The 14488-nt window shown below is 38.2% G+C and overlaps 1 protein-coding gene across 1 annotated transcript; it reads right to left on the bottom strand.

The window, feature by feature from the left end:
* Window positions 1-1151: 1151 nt before the first annotated feature.
* LOC146386072 (trypsin-like) lies at window positions 1152-3455 on the bottom strand. Its single transcript, XM_084932095.1, has 4 exons — window positions 3211-3455; window positions 2654-2715; window positions 2219-2361; window positions 1152-2136 (listed from the first exon to the last, which is right to left on the bottom strand). The coding sequence occupies exons 1-4, from the start codon at window positions 3378-3380 to the stop codon at window positions 1978-1980; spliced, it is 534 nt and encodes a 177-aa protein (XP_084788221.1). The 5' UTR covers window positions 3381-3455; the 3' UTR covers window positions 1152-1977.
* Window positions 3456-14488: the final 11033 nt, after the last annotated feature.

The following is a 14488-nucleotide window of genomic DNA, read 5'->3' as shown; positions in this document are numbered from 1 at the left end:
CTGCTGATGCTTCACATCACAATCTTTATGAGGAAAAAGCTCAGATGTCTGTGCTGTCACTTGTTATGAAAATGGACAGAACCTGGGCTCAGGCTTCCTCTTCTTCTTTCCTTCCTCTTTAATAATAACCATAGATCAGTAAAATAGCCATATTTTTAAACAAATGATTGTGATAAAGAGAATTTTTTTTCCAGTGTGCATGAACTCAAAATCTTTTAAGTTCAAATCTTTTATGTTTACCAACAACTGGGGAAATCCAAACTTGATGTACCAGGTCAACTCAGCGAGCTCCTGTCTTGACCTCCCCTCTGCTGAGCACACACACACACACACACACACACAGAGTATCATCATAAATGCCATGATATCTTTCTTGTTCAAATAGTTTATTCACTTAACAAAGAGGTAGCTTGGAAACTCAGTAAGAAGCAGGAAAAATAGTTTAAGGACACTTTCTCAAATAAAGAGGATTTCATCATCTTTCTGTACATAATACAGGCTAAATAAAAGAAGAGATACATCAGAAACAAATCAGTAGATCCAGAAATTATAGAGGCAAACTCTTTTCAGCTGTAGAGGTAGAGGTACACTTCATGTACTCATCAGTGTACAGTTCAAATGCCTGTGTTAGGGTGCATTGTTTCAGTTTCATTAAGTCTTCTTGCAGTTACATGACAATTATTATGCTGGACAAGAGTGATAAAAGCTATAGTGTCTTTGACACATGCTGACTGCATTCTTCTTATAACCAGAACAGGAAGTGAGATCAGAGGAGAACAAGAGTGAGCAGTTTGGTGAAAGGAACAGGAAGGATGAAGAAGAGGTGAACATCCACACAGTTTAAAAGGAGACATCATGGCACAATAAGAGCACAAGCTCTAAGATGAAGACTGGTAATGATTAAAAACTGCACTAAGTAGTATCATTCTGTGACTTCAAACTTTAGGTAGTGCATAACATTTACCACTTTATATTAATTTTACTATACGTTTAAATAAATAAAAACAAATAACTTTAAAAGGTGCTGTTATTGAGTGAAAATTCAAAAGATTTCAGGGCTGTTGTAAGCCCTGTATGCTTCAAGATCCAAGCAACGCCCTCACCAGCAGCAGCAAACTGATATGGACCAGTTTATGCCTTTTATTCGGTTGTAAACTCTGATATACTTTTATAATTAACCTTTGGGTGACTGCACAAAGACTGAGAGGGGTTGACAGAGAGGGAGAAAGATGGAGGAACACAGCACATATACAGTGGCTTGCAAAAGTATTCGGCCCCCTTGAACTTTCCCACATTTTGTCACATTACAGCCACAAACATGAATCAATTTTATTATTGCACGTGAAAGACCAACACAAAGTGGTGCACACGTGAGAAGTGGAACGAAAATCATACATGATTCCAAACATTTTTTACAAATAAATAACTGCAAAGTGGGGTGTGCGTAATTATTCAGCCCCCTTTGGTCTGAGTGCAGTCAGTTGCCCATAGACATTGCCTGATGAGTGCTAATGACTAAACAGAGTGCACCTGTGTGTAATCTAATGTCAGTACAAATACAGCTGCTCTGCGACGGCCTCAGAGGTTGTCATCTGTAAAATAACAAGTAAAGATGTCAGATATTTGTAGTGAAGTTAAATGTGCCAATTTCCACTTAGAAGCAGTGGAGAAGAAGCCACAAATGTGATGGAAAGACCAAATAAAATAAAATAAAGTACAAATTCCTCACATTTGTACTTAAATGCTGTACTGTAGTAATTGTACTTAATATCATCTGGAAAAAATGACCCAACAACCTCAATGCAAACATCACAGTTTCTGAACAACTGAATGATCTACTTGACGCCTGAAACTACATTGAAAACACACATGACATATTTATATTTTAACAATCGAAAGTTCACATGTAGAAACAATTCACACCGAAGCAGCTTCTTGCATTGAGGACTGTTTATTTTGAATGTTATTTTAATTTTATTATTTTCCATTACTCCGTGTAATGACTTGATTTATCCAACCAATGTAAGAGCAGACCTTCAGAGAAGTAGCAGGTCCGGTACAGGCATGTTCATAACCACCAACAAGCACACCATGAATCTTGTTGTTTTTGGCCATCACTCCACCACCAGAATCACCCTGAGAGAGAAAACATAAATTATGTTTGTTCCAAAACATCTGATAATGATACAGATAAAATGTTGGCAGCATGGCAACTCACCTGACATGTGTCCACTCGAGGTTCTTTGTAACACATCGTGTTTCCATTTGGCCATAAGAATGCTGAATTACATGGATGGAGGTTAAGCTCACACTCAACAACATGCATCTTTGCACACTGGAGATGAGGCGGTGTACCAGGGACTAGAGAAAAAAATGTAAAAAACAAAAGCTACTGCGTGTTTCATGCAAGGAAATCAGACATGAAACATGCTTTGCCTCATTTCTGGAACAAAATGTGTTCTTTAAAAGAAGCTGAGCAGCATTTAAAAAGGAGGGAAATTGACAGTATATCCACAAAAAAAAGAAATAAATACTTTATGTCATCACAGTTTTCAAATAAAATGAAAATGTAACTATAACAGGCACACAAGAAAAATTAAAATATTATATAAACTAGAAAATTGTGAAGTAATCAAAACAATACTGGTCTTACGTTTGTGGTAGGTTGCATTGACTGTATAACCACCAAAGCCTGCAATCTGAATGACACGCAGCCTACAAATAAAAAAAAAAAAAATAGTACATATCCATGTTTTGTGAGCACAAAATAAATCATCTGAATGGAGTCTGCAGGCTGGGTATTTCCAGTTCACTCTAAGTCAGCTAATCTAACTTTGCAGATTCAAACATTTTATTAAAACATTACATTTCCTTCCATTTCCTCATGCTCGTGTTTTATTGTCAGTTATTATAGATTATGGATGTACCTCCTAAGCAGGTACCTAAAATCAAAACCAGAACCCTTTGCTCAATATTCAAGTCTTAGTTACATTATTGTTAATAAAGAAGCTCTGCAGTCACTAATGGGGGTTTGTAACTTCAAAAGCATGATGTCATTTTTTTCATAGACTACAGATGTTGCTACATTTTTTTGCTCTTCCTGGATGTTTAAAAAACCAACCAACTAAACAAGAAAAATACATATTATGTCAACATATTAAGGACTTCCAGAATTCAAACTTTACACTTAAAAAGTTACTCAAAACTCACTTTTTGCAACGTGTACATTTAGGTAAGTCAACAGGCTTAATCTTATTCTCTGGTGGGTCGATTTTCAGAAGCATGATGTCATGTTTTCCTGTTTGGTCCTCAAAGATTTTGTGATCAGTAATTGTCACCATTCTTCCTGGACCTGGATGAATTCCTACATATGCAGACATAGTCCTAAACAATGGAAATGGTAAAAGAACAAAATACCAGTAATGATTTTTGTCTCTGGACTGTTTTTTTAAAATATGTGAAACAGTCATTTCTCACCATCAAGGTTGATCTTTCCAGCAGTGAGCTGCAGTTAGAACCCACTCGCTGTGGATCAGAGAGCCGCCACAAAGAGAATCATGTGTTTCATTAGTTGCAGTTATTTTTACGTGATACAGACGATCATTTTTCTCACAGCTATGGTCGTGAAAGATTCTCTTGTGCAAATCCACCTCTGTGCACACTGTGAAACCTGAGAGAAGAGGCTTACCACCTGAACAACATATTGTCTTAGCCAGGAGCCAGTTATTATGGTTGTAACCAGCAACATGGCTAGAAAAATGTACTAATAAAATTCAGACATTCTGAAAAATTTACAAAAACCTTGAGGCTGTTTTCCTGCCTTAGTGAACAAAGATATGAAATGCTATTTGATTCTGAGTAAGCGCAAAATGAAGTTCATTGTTCTGTGACATACAGCTGTCTTACAGCCTTAAAACTTTTTGTGTGGGCCTCTTTTAGTGGTCACTTATTGCACTCTTAGTTGTTAATACTCAATATTCAGTTTTTCCCCATGCAGGTTAATCAGTCATGTTTGCATGGTTGTAAAATAAAAATATTCATTGTTAATTACTGAAAATCAATAAGTACATAACCTAAGAAGTTGTTTCACATCCTCCTGGATCATATCTTGATATTGTTACCTTTTTAATAATAGCACAACTTTAATCAATTGAATTCTTTCACCTCAGGTGTCTATTTCCAAATCCACTCTAAGCTTCTTCAGAGCGGTTGGTGATGTGTCCAGGTGGCAAAGACCTTAAGGTCGGATTTGTGATATTTGGCTGTATAAATTAAAATATGCATACTATGTGATGTGATTGCAGAGAGATTCAGATGGTGCAAGAGGAGATTTAATGGTTCATTACCTGGACACAATTTAAACTACCATTTATCACAACTAGCTTGTAGCAGTATTTCTCTCTTTCTCTTTCTTTCCCACACATGCATGAGCGTGCAGTGGCGTGTGAGCACCTACAGAGTTAGTTTTTCGAATATATTTCAAATATGGACCCAAATTCAGAACTCAGGAGACAAAGGATGAACTCAAAGATCAGCTTCAATGCAGTAGCAAAAAATACAAAAACACAGTGGCAGGGCAGCAGGAGGGAAACTGGATACTAGCAAAACCAGGGAAACACTGAGGAAGGAAACAATACAGAGAGGGAGGACACAGCAACCAATTAAGACAAACTGAGGGAGTAAATACACAAGGAGCTCAGGACAAACAGGAGACACCTGGGAGGACAGCTGAACCTAAATAAGAAAACAGACAAGCGACGTAAAACAAAATAAAAACCACAAGAGACAACAGACTAACACAATAAGTAACTTGGTGTGCAAGAACAGAAACACAGACGTGACACAGAACGCAGGACAATGGAGGAAAATAAACTCACTGAACTATTTTTAATTACAAATTACAAAAGGAGATAGTCTGAGAAATAAGCTCAAAGCTACAAAATTCAAAGTAACCAGAACAAACTAAGCATAAAGATGAAAGGTGAAAATTTAAATCACAAATAAACTAAGAAACAAATTGAAACTATTTAATAATAACAGTAGTATCTTGGGCTACGTCCACACGTACCCGGGTATTTTTGAAAACGCAGATTTTTCTATGCGTTTGCACCTTTCGTCCACACGTAAACGGCGTTTTCGGTAACTGAAAACGGAGATTTTTAAAAACTCCAGCCAGGGTGGATATTTTTGAAAACTCAGTTTTTGCGTTTACGTGTGGACGAGAAAAACGGAGAAAACGCAGCGTCAAAGGTGTGCGCATTTTTTAACGCCACACTGTGCGCCAGGTTATTGTTTCGGTGAAATGAATTTCTACAATGGCGGACTTACACAAAATACCATTACTGTTAATTTTACTCTCTGCAGTGTTTAAATGCTTACACAGTTACTGTCCCTCCACACATAGGACTCAGTTCTGCTTCTATGCGCCATCTTTGTTTACTCTTTCCCACCCAGGCTGACTTCTGATTGGCCAACATTTCTACACGGATAGGAATATAGCGCCATCTGCTGCTTTGGCATGTTCCTAGCAGCGTTTTCCTTCGTTTTTGTGGACAGGATTTTTTTAAAAAACGAAAAATCTCCATTTTCAAAAGTACCCGTGTACGTGTGGACGTAGCCTTGTTTTGTGTTTCTAGCTTCTAGGGATTCTAGAAATGGAAAAATGTACTTGATGGAAGGGAAGAGCAGTCATGCTGTCCAAATGTAAAGTAAAACATGAGTTGAATCTATCAATTTACACACTTTTCTTATTTGCCTTTCCATCATACTGTGTCATAATGTGCTATTTCTTCTCTGCTGTGCTGAATTTCACAATAGAAGACGACCATTTGGCAGCCACTGTGCAGAGCTGTGGCCCAACTCCAAATGTAACCAGAGCTCTTATCCATCCATTTAGTGGGTTTATCAGCAGTGATCAGTCCCATAGATATGGGCTAGTAGGGCCTTCTACACCTGCTAGTCAGTTCAGAAGGTTGTTATCATCCATTCAGATGGAGGATCACTAACAGGAGGATGGGAAGACTCCAGAATCCATTCTCACTGATCTCCGGTGGATACAGCAGTGTTTACAAGTGAGATGATTTAAATGGACAGCATTTATAGAGTGACTATAAAAAGTCAGCGAGTGTCAGTAATCACTCAGTCAGTGTTGGGAAAGTTACCTTTAAAATGTATTCCACTACAAATGACAGAATACATGCCCCAAACTGTAGTTTGTAACGTATTCCATTAAGTTACTCATTGTGAGTAACGTATTCTGAATACTTTCAATTACTTAATATATTAAAAGTCTAAAGAGCTCGGAAAGAAAAGCGTCTGGACTTCTTTAAGCTGCTTGAAAACGTTTCACCTCTCATCCGAGAACATCTTCAAGCAACTTAAAGAAGTCCAGACGCTTTTCTTTCCGAGCTCTTTAGACTACGATGACCTGATGACTGAGAACCTTCCCAGACTTAATATATTGTCATGCTTTTTACAACTACATGAATGTAGCGATCACATCCTGCAAATTCTTGTTTGTTTTTCTCTACTAATTGGCTGTTAAGCCCAAATCTCCCTGAATATTTACTGTAGAGGAGCAAAGACTTATGTTAACATAAGTTAACATAAGATGTTAAGATAAGATTTGATATTAGCTTGGTGGTGAGTAGCCTTCAGTAATAATAAAAATATCACACAGCAGTAGTACATCCTAGATACTGACGGTAGTTTCAGTAGGCTAACGTTAGTTTTTAAAAACAAACTTACTTCCAGATGTTTCTTTAGGTTGGAGGTGGAGTCTTTGATGCTGAGAGCAGCTTGGTTGCTAGGAAACAGAGTTTGCGTTGCAGGGTCAGATTTCATCCTTTTCTTCTTTAAATGTGAAGTGGTGTTGGAATTTCCAAGTAAGAAATGCATTCCTGCCCTGCTGCTGGCTCTGTTGTGCTGGCTCCGGGTCCATTGTGTAACTGACGCCATCAACATCAACAGTACATTCGAGCCTCTTATTACGTGTTTTATTTGGGTTTCCGGCAATGCGTTTAATTACCAAAATTAGAGATGGGATATCCTAACATATGAAACAGAAAATGACTGCTGTGTAATCCATTTATTTCAGTAACTGTATCCTAATTATCACCTATTTAAACGGTAACTGTGACGAAGTGGTTACTCATATTTTGTATTTTACATACGTAACACCTGTACATGTATTACTCCCCAACACTGCACTCAATAATGTTAATGTGGTTGTGTTGAGTAATACTGCGAGTGCTGATATAAGAGCTTTGAGCTGCATTTGTAGATATTACTACGTGTTTTACAGTCTTTATGGTGCTAGCTTAAAGTTACGGTGTAAGGGTTAGCTTATATTGTGGTAAAGCGGTTACTATTTAAATGGTGTCTAGACAGAAATATTAACTCCTGTTATGACTAAGTTGCTAAGTTACTAGTTAATGAAGTTACCAGTAACATGGTTAATCGCATCCACAGATTCACAGTAAATATCCCGATTAGCTTCAATGGATCTATAATAAATTTCTAATAGTTCTAGCGCTTCATTTAAACCGTATGATACTCATACTTACCCAGAGTCAGTGTAAAAATAAAATTATACCTGTGAACAAAGTCTGGCTCCTTTAATCCTGCATGACAAACTTCAGGATGCAGGTTTATTGACCCACTTTCCTGCTGGCACACCTGTGACACCTGAGAGTCAGCTAGAAACTTACAGGAATGTTTACATCATGCAAAGACTGATAGACTCTGTAATACTGTAAATGATCAGTAACTTAGGTTAATACTAAACATTTGTGCCTCTCTGTCTGTGCTGAACCATTTATAATCAGGTTTTGAGTCAGGCTGCATTGAGTGTGGGACTTAAAAGCATTAGGCTTGAAGATGGTATGAAAATCTCTACTTACCTTCTACGCTATATTTTTGTTACTGATTTATTAATACATTTTACATTGTTTCTTTTGTTTATCAGTAGAGAGAACACAGATTTCAGAGGCGCAAAGAGAAGCACTGTTGCTTCATACTTAATACTTTAAAGCTGCATTAGGGGAAGACAAGAAGCAGAAGTACTTCCAGGTACAGCCGCAGTGAGGGAGCAGACACCTTACACTGAGTTCAGAGAAGTCAGAATTTCAAAAAGCGTCTGAAATGTGCTCAGAAACAGCACATTTTATAATAACAACTATAATATTATTATAAATAGTAGTTATTCTCTTATTATTATAAATAAATATCAAACATTTCAGTTGATTTTCTATCACATATATTGTGTTAGCCCTGTGATAAACTGGCAGCCTGTCCTGCTTTTGCCCTGTGGCAGCTGGGATAGGCTTCAACCTCCCACTGTCACAATCCTGGGTCTTTTGACCCAGCGTTTTAAGTTTTAGTTTATTTTTGATGTTTATGGTTTATTTTTAAGTTCATTAGGTTATCTAAGCTCATTTGTTTATTTAGATTCCCCTTGTGTCTTCTACCCCTGTGTTTTAGTCTCCCTTTGCCCTTTATGTGTTTCATGCTGCGTGTCTTATGTTATCAAGTTTATATTGTCTTGTCTGCGTCTCATGTTTCCTGTTTTACTTTGAAGGTCTGTGTCCTATGTCAGTGTAGTCAGCTTTGCTTCCTTTGTCTCGTTATGTCAGAGTAGTGTCAGCTGTTTCCCCATGTGTTTCCACTTCCCCCTAATCAACCTTGTGTGTATTTATTCTGTGTGTTTCTGTTCATTCTTTGTCAGGTTGTCTGTTGTTCCATGTCTCCCGGATTTTCCATGTTTATGTTTTTGCAACGGTCAAGGTTTTGTTCTTTGCATTTAGTTTTCCCAGTTTAGTTCTAGTTAGGTTCTTTCTTGTGTGCATCTGCCTTTTGTTTTTGTACTCTTTTATCAGCCACATTAAACGGCTCGCTTTTAACCTGACTGTGTTTTACCCAGCAGACATTTATTTCAGTGACTTTTTTGGATTTAACGGACTTTGGATTATTTCCTGTGCAGGGAAGCAGGAGGAGGAGAAGGAGGCTATTTGGGCTCAGATGACCCGGATAGCCACGGCTAACCCAAGGTTTCTGGATTTTCTTGCCTGATGATTTAAAGAACTTTGTTACTGCCTCAACCTCAGTAGTAATATAAAGGCACTTTTTAACTAGTTTAGGAGCATTTCACTTTTCTTTTGTGCTCTGAAAGACACAGAGGCTAGTAGTTTTTAAAACAGAGTACCACAAACAACATGTATCCTTTTAGAAATAAACTTTTCTTGTGATACTTCTAAAAACCACATATTCTTAACTAGCCACAATAGCACTGTATCGACCCCCCAATGTTCCTTTAATGCAACCTATAATTGTCTAGTAGCCACACAAACGCACTGCAACAGTAAGACTTGATGATTAGACAGAGGGGGTTACAGGTAGGGCCCCAACAGTCAGCAAAACAAGTCATAAAACAATAAAAGCTGCATACTTATCAAGAGCATCCCAGCACACACATCCCAACTGTAGTTCCATAGTTTCCACCTTTTTTCTTTACAAACTGCTCCTTTATCTAACAATGACACCTCCTAGCGACTAACTGAACCTCCATAGTTTTTCACCTTTTTTCTTTACAAACTGCTCTTTTCATCTCTCCATGTCAGAGGTCAACTGAAACCAAGTCCACCTATATAAAAACACCCCATCAGACACACAGTATTTTCCTCAGCACTTCACAACTTTCGCAAGGTATATCGTTTTAAAATGCCACCGGCCACACACGTAAGACCATATTTTGTTTGATTATTTCAGTTAATGCTAGAATCTGATTTTGGTTTCTGTGACTGTTTTATACTTACATTTATGTATTTGTTTAATACTGTATGAAGAACAAGTTTTTTTCTTTTTGTAAATTTTGGAGTAGATATACTGTGTGCCAAGTTCCTTGTTTAAAAATAATTTGGAAACATAAAAAAAGATGAAACATCATTCTACTCAAAATTTTAGCTTTTGAAAGATTATGAATAACTTTTGTTCTTTTCCTTTTTCTCTAGTCCCTGATGAACCACCTAATCTTCAGTGTGCAGACATGTGTGTTGCTGACTGTGAGCCTACCAGATACTCTCAGTGTACTGCATATGTGCCATATAACAACAGGCTGTGTCTGGAAGAACATCAAGTAGATGCACGTGGGGTTAGTTGACTGCTAATATTACTGTATATCATCTGTGTATGTTTTAGATATTTTGGGGAGCACAAACTACATTTCTCTTCTCTCGGGGTGATTCTGGTGGTGGAGTGATTTACAACAACATGATTTATGGTGTAATCAGTTCTGGTTTTGAACGTGTCTGTACTGGACCAGCTGTTACTGTGAATGTTTGTTCTGACATGAACTGGATAAATCAGAAAATTGCTCAAAATAATGGAAAATAACTGAATGAAAATAACATCCAGAATAAACAATCATCTCTACATGAAACTTGTGTGCTGTGTGTTGTTTCTACTCTAGAATATCTTCATGTTAACTGCAAATTGTGAACCTTTTTCTTTGGTCTAAAATATTGTGTCAGATTTGCAGCTTGTGTGTGTTTGAATGTGGTGTCACGTGTGTAGCAGCTCATCCTGTTGTTCAGAAACTCTCAGACTCACACTGTGAAGATGCAGAAAGGCTTTCTGATCAGACATGCCACCAATCAGCTGCAGGGCCTGAACATGATAAACTTCATAAATCTGAGTTGATTGTTGGGGGTGGAAATGTTTACATGGAGGCTGTTGGCTCATTGGTGTCAGATGAACTTTTTTTCAATCACTGCACTGAGGGCATTAAAATAAATACAGTAACCATCAAAATAAGTTTTGTTGATAAAATACATTTCTTGAAACCGTCCATTGTATTGTCCGAACTCTAAACACTGAATCCAATTTTCAAACTAAAAGCAGTGCTTTCAAAATTTACACTAAAGCAAAAAAACCTACAAGAACAAAAAATAAACAAAATAAAATTATAGTACATAGCGACATATGTGTTTTATTTCTCATAACACATCATTTCCATCTTGTCTTCAGTCCTGCATTTTTATACTTCTAAGACCAAAATGAAAACTAAACTCTTCATATTCACAAACACTATTTGTTTCAGGATTTCATCATGATTAATTTTCCATATGAGGCAGTGCTTTCAAATTACTTTTGAAGTAGTACAGAGAAATTACTCTTCTCCTCTTCTTTTAAATTGCATCAATATTTTCCAACTGAGCAGTAAAAGGACACGGAACTCAAACATGAAGCATCAACGTGATGTTTAGATGTCGATTAATATTACAATAAGAGACTAAAGTAACTCGCTTTGAACACTTCAGTTTTCTCTCTTGATGCTGCTCTTTGTTTCCTCCTCCACTTGTATTTTTCTGCACTTCAGTGAATGTGCATAGCGCCCTCTGTTGTATGTTTGGGAGAACTGCACTGCATTGTCATCAAATGAAACTGTGCAGAGGTGGAAAATGAGCAAAGGAAGCACATCAACTGAAGAAGCTTCTTGGATCAGAAGTTAAACATCATCCAGAACCTTAAAGAAGTAAAGTCACTTTATTTCCAGGCTCCTTAGACAACCATGACCTGGATGACTGAGAACCTACAAACACACATGAGCAGCAGTTTATTTAATGTGGACCTGAGCGGTGCCCAAAACAACAACCAAACAATTTTTATTGAACCCTACTTCAGCCAATCAGCAGTCTTTATCTCTTTCAGCATCAAACACAAACCACACCTTGAAGAGAGGTGACAAATCCACAAACACCTTCAAATGTAAACACACATCACACATGATCAACATGGATCCTAACATAGTTGATACTTTTTTTTGTAAAGCCTGATACTAAATGTATGCAGGCCACCTGAACTGCTTTGTCTCGAGTGCCGCCCACTGGGTTGGTCACTAGAACTGTGTGTTGCCATCACTGGAGCCGTGGTTGGTCTTTTAGATTATTTAGACTGGGACTGTTTTTTGTTGATTAGGCAGCATGGTGTCCTGACGGCTGCCTCTGTTGTTTTTTTTTCCCAGGAGGAAGAGAGTGGAGCACAGGTGGACAGCAGCCACGGAGCAGAGAGCACGGAGTTTTGGGTGAAGACATGACACAGGAGTCGAGAGAGCTCAAGGGATTATTGTGTTGTCTTATTTACTCCACTGTAAATAAAGAGCACTGTCCATCGCACGAGTCCTGCTTTTGGGTCCTCCTTCCCCACTTCACAAACACTGAAACTAATTATACAGGTAATAATAAAGGAACCAAAAGTTCACATCTATAGCTTTAAATTTGGACAAATCTGTCAACACAACCATCAAGAATAGAATAAAATACAAACAAACACTGAAACTAATGAAAAATTACACATGATATATGAACTGTGGAAACTAACTGAACAATAAAACTCAGAATAAACAAATTCAAACATTATATGAAAGGTATAAACTGATTTGCATCTTATTGATTTGCAGGCTTACTTTGCTCCAGGACTTGACGACTGGCCCAACCCGTACAGTCTTTGTCTCTTAATACTGAATGTTGAAAACTGATACTCATGGACACCTTATTTCAGTCTCTTTACTTTGCATAAGAGACCCAAAGCATTACATCAACATGATGTTGTCTAGTGGACCAGCACGTCCATTACATGTTTTGCCGTTATTGCTGTTTGTTACGAGTTCAAATATTGAGGGTGAGCACAAAACAATAATGGTCCAGAAGAGCTTCGGTCAAACAATGATTTTAATGAACACGCGCGTGGGGAGATGAACACTGCCCACAGACAGCATCGATCTCCGCCCAATGATACACAAGCAGTTTTTTTATATATCAGGGTTTACTTTTATGACGCCCCCTCATGCGTCAAGCAGATACAACACATGCATAAGTTTCAAAACCACAAATGTTCTGTTGACGACTTTTGACACATTTAAAAGGACATCTTCTCCGTCTCGAGGCCAGGTGCTTCCTATTAATCTTCTAACTCTCGCTTATCTCCTGGAACAAACTGTCCCTTAGGCAGACACAATTTTGCAATCACAAGCTTTTGCAAACTATTATTTGAACTCTTACCTAAATATGAGTCTAACTACTGTTTGTGTGTGTGTGTCTCGACCTCCAACGCACTCAGCCTCACCCCGCCCGTTGATGCTTCTAACCTTTTACCAGACAGACGCTCTCTGTGATAGGTGTAATAATCTTAACTAAGAACATGTGTAATCTATTGAATAAATGCTTTGATGAAATGATAATTAATGTAATGGTAATGATGATGGTTATGAATAGTAGCAGTAAAATATTTCCCTGATCTCCACACTCCCGCTTTTGACCTCTTGACCACAAGAGGTCACCATACGTTGCTTGTGTCACTCCTCGACCCACTCAGCTGCTTCCATGTCCATCAATGGCATCATGGGCCCGGGTCACCGTTCCCTCTCTAGCCGTCCTCTGGCCCAGGGAATGAGACAACACCCTCTGAGACATTAGACAAAAACAAACACCTTTCCCTACTACGCCTCCCACACTTATCTCCTCAATTGGTCTCTTAATTCTTCAAACTTGGTTCAAGCTATCATGTTTGGGACTCTCTAATCAAAAGCAAGCCTGACTTATGGCCTTGGCTCCCTATTTCGTCTACCTTTAACAACGGCGGGAGTGAAGCTCCCGTGGAATGTGCTCTGTCTCCTCTATTATCAGAAAAAGCAAGGTCCTGACTCTCTGAAAACAGTATTTCTTATACCTCAGCAGTATAATGCATCATAAAACAATATCATTCATTCACAATAAATCAGCAGCCTAATGTAATACAAATCAGTTTAACAAAGGTAATAGTTATCACCTTCTTCTAATTCAGGAGAATAATGCAAACTAAAACTACATAATAATTTCACAATCATTAATCAGGGGCATAACGTGGCATAAGATAATATAATAATCTCACAGTCCCCCTTTGATCTCTTTTAAAAGAGATCACTTACACCCTAGAATCCAGGTTTGTGAGGTCCATTTCTTCTTCTTAGTCCTGAGGCCCTGTGTCCCTGTTTAACGAGTGGACCATATTGGATGACCTCTGTGATTGCGCAGTTCAGATGCAAGAAAAACTATGATTACAACAACAGTAGTTACAGATAACACTCCCATCGCTCTCCAGTTCTCCCACAGCTTTATCTTGGTGCTCCAGTTTCCCCAACCTCATTTTGGTGCCACCTTGTACCTTTCAAACATACTCAGACTAGAACCTCTGTCCAAGGAGCTTTTAACCTTTACTTTATTGCTGCAGCTATCAGTGTCTTCCAGTCGGGTGATTCTCTGCTCTTCTTTCTTCGACCTCAGGGGTTAGACCACCCTTCAGTCGTTGCACAGATCAGGGGATTATTCTGCCCCGATTTTCAAACAACGATCTGTGTATTCTGGGGTCACAGCCGTGTCCCCCTTTTTACCAAGAGCCTCTCGAACCTCGTTGGTCTGGTGTTCCTGGTTTTTTGCCAACCCCTTCATGGTTATTG

Source organism: Perissodus microlepis, chromosome 6 (assembly GCF_051167445.1).
Source record: "Perissodus microlepis isolate ML-2025 ecotype Zambia chromosome 6, ASM5116744v1, whole genome shotgun sequence".
Classification (NCBI taxonomy): Eukaryota; Metazoa; Chordata; class Actinopteri; order Cichliformes; family Cichlidae; genus Perissodus; species Perissodus microlepis.
The sequence above is the reverse complement of the archived record's forward strand: the minus strand, read 5'-3'. Positions and strand labels throughout refer to the sequence as shown.